Source organism: Limulus polyphemus, unplaced genomic scaffold (genome assembly GCF_000517525.1).
Source record: "Limulus polyphemus unplaced genomic scaffold, Limulus_polyphemus-2.1.2 Scaffold6952, whole genome shotgun sequence".
Classification (NCBI taxonomy): Eukaryota; Metazoa; Arthropoda; class Merostomata; order Xiphosura; family Limulidae; genus Limulus; species Limulus polyphemus.
The window spans coordinates 35,172-42,126 of NW_013672562.1; the positions used below are offsets into that span (position 1 = coordinate 35,172).

Below are 6,955 nucleotides of genomic sequence, written 5' to 3' on the forward strand. Positions count from 1 at the left end.
CCTAAGTCATTTAGAGTGACAAAACCTAACTTCTGCAGATAATAACAGGACTTAATCAGCTTTATAGAACCATGAATTATTTCTTACACTACTCTATTCACTATACTTTCATATTAATAATTTATAATCTGCCTATCAAATGCTATTTAAACATTGCCTTTATCTATTTCCAAGCTGAGCTTCATTAGTAGTTGTCCACATCACATACCATAAGGTCATAAAAGGATGGGAACGAGAACCTGTGCTAACAAAATCGGAGAAAGTGTAAGAAAACCATGAGAACATAAAAATTGTTTAGTATGTTCTATAAAAACAAGTCATCGTGAAATGTCAGAACTACATTTTTACGTTGTATGTATTTTGTAGATAATATGATGCCACAGAAACTAGGCTACTTTGGGAAGGGTTTGTAAAAGCCCTTTCTGAAACAAAATATTCATAATTTCCAATCATGTAGAAGTGCTCAGGTTGTAAATTTAGAATTTTCAAGATGGGAATATATATCCCTTATACATATTAGCATTGGAAAACAAAGGAATGTGGATCAACTTAGTGCACCAGGGCCATCCAGAAAGAGAACTGTAACAAGTCGTATTTCATCCATTGTAAACTAAGTGCAGCGTCATGTAATAGTTGAGAATCCATAAACACAAAGATCAGTGGCAAAAGCCTTTCACATGTCCAAGGCCAACAGTGTATAAGTTCACCAAGATAAGGCTTCTTTTCATACCTCCCATTCAACTTTCATACACCTCAAGCAGCTAAAGAATGAAATGGGTATTCATGGTATTCCATACAAAGACAAACAAGTCAAGCTGCCAGACACAGCTTGTATGGTTTTCTGTGCAATCATACTTTTGAAATGGGCACTACAAAACTGTTGTGCTCATACATTAGATGGATTATGGAAGGAATGCAAGGATGAGAAGTTTGCTTTAAATAAAACAGCCTTACAACAGATGCATGGTTGTCAGTTTGAGTATGACCAAACGTAACAACATGGACTGAGATGACATAGTTAGGCTCCAAAATCATTTTAATATAATCACATCTGTAATTCTCAAGGGTTGATATTTCTTGGTAACTATTTAACTTTGCAATGAGCAGAAAAAGTCTAAAAAATCAATTAGTTGACAAACAGAAGTTGTACCAAAAACTTAATATTCATTCTGTTCTCTGTTCAGATACTTTACTCAGAAGTTGTACCAAAAACTTAATATTCATTCTGTTCTCTGGTCAGATACTTTACACATTTTGAACTTGACAAACAGAAGTTGTTCCAAAAACTTAATATTCATTCTGTTCTCTGGTCAGATACTTTACACAGAAGTTGTACCTAACTTTAAAAATGCTAGAGTCGTTGGGTGTATTTAATTATTATTTTTCCACTTCTGTTGTGTTTTCTAAGTATTATTTTGTATGTCACCAGGCAGAGCTACGATGTTGACATTGAACTACAAGTTGAAGGAACGAGTGCTTCCAGCCACAATTCCTTAGATCTTAAGAATCCATTTTTTCGATATACCGGTCAACCACCTCAGCCCCCTCCCGGGTTCAATGAGACATCTCCGAGTGAAAGCTACTGGCAAACACTGGACGCTCAAACTGGTAAGTATGTACTGCTGTTGTTGCCTTTGTTTGTGTTGTAAGGTACTGTTGTAACCTTTGTTTGTGTTGTAAGGTACTGTTGTAGCCTTTTTTTGTGTTGTAAGGTATGTAGAGACTTAGATAATATAATGAAGTAATTAAAAAACTTTGAAAGGGATCTGTAGTTCTTAGAATGTTAAAATGTTGAAGATACTTCAGTTACAAGAGTGTTGAAATAAATAAGTTAATAATAATCAAAAAATATCCCTCACAAATTGTGACATTGTTATTTAGAACACACATATAGCATTGTTTGATACATAGTCAATTTTAGGTCTCATAATTGTGTGTTTTTGAGTTTGATGTAGAACGTTAGTGAGTTTTAGGTCTTATAATTGTGTCTTGTTGAGTTTGATGTAGAACGTTAGTGAGTTTTAGATCTTATAATTGTGTGTTTTTTGAGTTTGATGTAGAACATTAGTGAGTTTTAGGTCTTATAATTGTGTCTTGTTGAGTTTGATGTAGAACGTTAGTGAGTTTTAGATCTTATAATTGTGGGTTTTTGAGTTTGATGTAGAACGTTAGTGAGTTTTAGGTCTTCTAATTGTGTCTTCTTGAGTTTGATGTAGAACGTTAGTGAGTTTTAGGTCTTATAATTGTGTCTTGTTGAGTTTGATGTAGAATGTTAGTGAGTTTTAGATCTTATAATTGTGTGTTTTTGAGTTTGTTGTAGAACGTTAGTGAGTTTTAGGTCTTATAATTGTGTCTTTTTGAGTTTGATGTAGAACATTAGTGGTTGGTACAGGAAACCTCTATTAAACAAAATTTTGTGATTCTAGCTACAAATAATGGCAATCTGCTGGTAAACGGCATCACCCTAATGAATGGCAACACGCTAATGGACGTGCAGACCGCACAACTAGGTGTTCACCACTCAAACCTAATTTCTTTAGGTAAGTGCATTAGGTATTAGTATGGGCTTGGTGTGACTTAGTGTGTCTGGACTGTGAATCTGAGGATTCTTGGTACACTATAAGAGTGATGGTAATATTACACTATTCAGTCAAACAAGATAAGGTGGTGGGTGCTATTGACTAACCACCTTACTTGTAATCTATCAGTTCAAAATTAGGCTTGGCTTTGTGGAAATAACCTTTGTATTACTGTGTGCAAAAATGTCTTTAGTTAACTGTTTTTCAAGAAAATAAATGAAATGTAAGCAAATCCTTGGCAAGTGTTGCATGTTGGACATCTCAAGCTTGTTATCAGTGTTACATCCTTGGCAAGTGTTGCATGTTGGACATCTCAAGCTTGTTATCAGTGTTACATCCTTGGCTAGTGTTGCATGTTGACATCTCAAGCTTGTTATCAGTGTTACATCCTTGGCAAGTGTTGCATGTTGGACATCTCAAGCTTGTTATCAGTGTTACGTCCTTGGCAAGTGTTGCATGTTGGACATCTCAAGCTTGTTATCAGTGTTACGTCCTTGGCAAGTGTTGCACATTGGCCATCTCAAGCTTGTTATCAGTGTTACGTCCTTGGCAAGTGTTGCACGTTGGACATCTCAAGCTTGTTATCAGTGTTACGTCCTTGGCAAGTGTTGCACGTTGGACATCTCAAGCTTGTTATCAGTGTTACGTCCTTGGCAAGTGTTGCACGTTGGACATCTCAAGCTTGTTGTCAGTGTTACGTCCTTGGCAAGTGTTGCATGTTGGATATTTCAAGCTTGTTATCAGTGTTACGTCGCATGTTTTTAACAAAGTTGCAAGTAGACCTGTTTCTAATATTGATAGTTTTAGATACTTTACCTACTGATATCTAGAATCCAGTTGATAAATGAAGAGGCTGTAATATAGTAAAAAATGGACAAGCTACTTTTAAATGAATTTGTTTATTATAGAGAAAAGAAAATGGTACTCAGTTTGTGATAATTGTAATTTTTGACCAAAGTTTTCACTTATTATGATCTTATACTAAAGAAACAATGCTGTTAAAACTGTACCTCACTATGATCATGCTGTTAAAACTGTACCTCACAATGATCATGCTGTTAAAACTGTACCTCACAATGATCATGCTGTTAAAACTGTACCTCACAGTGATCATGCTGTTAAAACTGTACCTCACAATGATCATGCTGTTAAAACTGTACCTCACAATGCTCATGTTGTTAAAACTGTACCTCACAATGATTATGTTGCTAAAACTGTACCTCACAATGATCATGCTGTTAAAACTGTACCTCACAATGATCATGCTGTTAAAACTGTACCTCACAATGATCATGCTGTTAAAACTGTACCTCACAATGATCATGTTGTTAAAACTGTACCTCACAATGCTCATGTTGTTAAAACTGTACCTCACAATGATCATGCTGTTAAACTGTACTTCACAATGATCATGCTGTTAAACTGTACTTCACAATGATCATGCTGTTAAAACTGTACCTCATAATGATCATTTGTAAGTTTAACTATGGACAGAGATGTAAAGTAGGAACACTGTCCAGTCAGAGTTTTCTTAAAGTAAAATAGCTAGAAATTCAACTAATATTTTGATGAATGTGTTTTGCTGAATAATATGCATACTATATTCAGTAGTATATATCTCTGTCTCCCTAAAACCAAATTTACTAGTATGTACTAGCTATTAAATTAAAAGTAAATGTTTTGATTTTAAAAGTTCTAACTTCAATACAGTTGCTTCAGTTTTGTAAATTATTTTTGTCATATTTCAGATTTAGATGTCTTAATTTTTTGTAATTAATTCTGACTGATGCATTGTGGTCTTACGTCAACATTTGCTTCACAACAAGACTGACAGAAGTTTATTTCTGTTAACTAATTTATTCAAACAATCATTTTAAACTAAATACAGCTGTAAGGAGAAATATGGCATGTTGAATTTTACTGTCTGAAAAAAATTGAACACTGTGGGTCAAACTGTGTCATTCACAACCCTTTTAATTAATTTTACACAGAAATTTTAATGCATAAAGTACTATTTAATTGTTTGTATATTTTATTATTTACAACTTTTTCTCAACTTCTGAGTTTTTCCTACACTCTAGTGGTGATTTTACATATATTTCTGAGAACCTAAATTTTGTTTAGTTTCTGGGGATGCTTTTGGATTAGTTTATTGTCTTTCCATTTTTGACATCGTATTTCGGTAGTGGACATTGCTGTGACGTGAAGACTTCTCTAGTGGTTTCCTTTGTTAGACCGTCATTTACTCTTCTTGGTAGAACAGTCTAGGTAGGTGTGACACGGGACAGTCAAGCCCAACTTGCCTTCTGTCTCATGCCTGGAGAAGATACTAGTTTTAACCTCTTGGTTTCTCTTCTAGTAAGTGTGGCACAGGACAGTCAAGCCTCACTTGTCTTGCCTTCTGTCTCATGACTGGAGGAAATACTAGTTTTAACCTCTTGGTTTCTCTTCTTGTAAGTGTGGCACAGGACAGTCAAGCCTCACTTGTCTTGCTTTCTGTCTCGTGACCGGAGGAGATACTAGTTTTAACCTCTTGGTTTCTCTTCTTGTAAGTGTGGCACAGGACAGTCAAGCCTCACTTGTCTTGCCTTCTGTCTCATGACTGGAGGAAATACTAGTTTTAACCTCTTGGTTTCTCTTCTTGTAAATATTGCACAGGGCAGTCAAGCCCTAGTTATCTTCTTAGTATAGAAAAACAGATGGAGAAAATTCTCATTGTAAACTTTTAGTGAATTTGCTACATGTCTGTCAAAAGATTACTTTTGAATTATTTCATTGATTATTATCTTTGACTTAAGGTTACATGACATTCAAGAGCTTGAAGCCTGTTGATTATTATCTTTGACTTAAGGTTACATGATATTCAAGAGCTTGAAGCCTGTTGATTATTATCTTTGACTTAAGGTTACATGATATTCAAGAGCTTGAAGCCGGTTGATTATTATCTTTGACTTAAGGTTACATGATATTCAAGAGCTTGAAGCCGGTTGAATATTATCTTTGACTTAAGGTTACATGATATTCAAGAGCTTGAAGCCAGTTGAATATTATCTTTGACTGAAGGTTACATGATATTCAAGAGCTTGAAGCCTGTTGATTATTATCTTTGACTTAAGGTTACATGATATTCAAGAGCTTGAAGCCTGTTGATTATTATCCACAAGCAGTAGATTGTTCTTTATTTCTTTGGTTATACTTCATTCTTAGATGTTGGTCGTATCTTTCACTCGGTGACTTGTATTCTCTTATATGGAGAGGGGATTACTTGTTGTTACTTTAGGACAATAAATTCTTCTGGTCTGGTCTTACTTTTTATCTTAGTATCCTTTTCTGTCCTCCTAGATTTGATTTTACACTTGTAACTTTTTGGTTTGTGTTGATTGTGGGTTCTAGAACGTGCCCCTCGTCATATGTCTCAGTTGATTTATGGGTTCTTTGGGTCTTTCTATACATCAAACTTAACGATATTTCTTTTGAAGCAAGAGCCTCTTGTGTAGTATTGTGTTGTTGTTTTTTTACAATTTTTTGGGTTTGAATCCTGAACTGTTTCAAATAAAGGTTTCCCTCTTGAAACGTAAGAATTAAGTTCTGTGGTTTTCTGTAACGATGAGATTTAAGTTTGTACAGTCAAAGAATGTAATTGAACTTGAAAAAACCTAATTTTGTAAAGTAGTAAGCAAAGGATCATTCTGAGTCTAATAGCAGGCAGTAAAGTTTTAGTTGGAGCTGAAGTTTTGACAGTATCGTCATGAGTGGTATTTGTAAGGAGAGCTTAAAAAAAAAGGGTGGAAATAATACATAGTTGGTATGGTTTTGGTAAAAAAATATTGCTGGTCATTAAGGAGTTTTCTTTTAACCTCATCTATAACTTTCATAATAGCTGAGTAAAGAAACCATTTTGGAATAAGACTTAAAAAAGATGAAACTATTTCAGGCTCTTTACCAAGTCCTGGAACATTAAACTCAAGCAAGACGGGTTCAACTCGGGTTCAAGCCAGTGTTCCCACAAGTTCTATAGGTGGTGGCATCTCACCTTCACTCTTTAATCAGGTTGGTTTTCACTCACCTTTGTTATTTTGTACCACTAAAATATTGGTTGTGACTCTCCTTCATGGTGCCTAACTCCTGATCTGTGAGTCACAGAATCGAGTCCCATTCCCAAGCATGCTCGCCCTTTAACCCGTGGGATTGTTATAATGTGACAGGCAATTCCACTCTTCTTTGTTATTAAAAGAGTAGCCCAAGAGTTGGTGATAGGTATTGACTAACTGCCTTCCATTTATTCTATTGTTTCAAAATTAGGGAGGGCTAGCAAATATAGCCGTTGTGTAGATTTGCGGGAAATTCAACGAAGCAAACAAAAAGCCATCTTGGAT

The 6,955-nt window shown here is 35.1% G+C and overlaps 1 protein-coding gene across 1 annotated transcript in view; it reads left to right on the top strand.

Moving 5' to 3' along the window:
- The window catches only part of LOC106474212 (histone-arginine methyltransferase CARMER-like), a gene marked incomplete at its 3' end in the record, with an annotated part of 35,115 nt that extends 28,486 nt beyond the window's left edge, over window positions 1–6,629 (top strand). Inside the window, exons 11-13 of the mRNA XM_013934903.2 lie at window positions 1,430–1,608; window positions 2,427–2,540; window positions 6,514–6,629. Coding sequence (XP_013790357.1) covers window positions 1,430–1,608; window positions 2,427–2,540; window positions 6,514–6,629 — 409 coding nt within the window. The remainder of the gene's footprint in view (window positions 1–1,429; window positions 1,609–2,426; window positions 2,541–6,513) is intronic.
- Window positions 6,630–6,955: the final 326 nt, after the last annotated feature.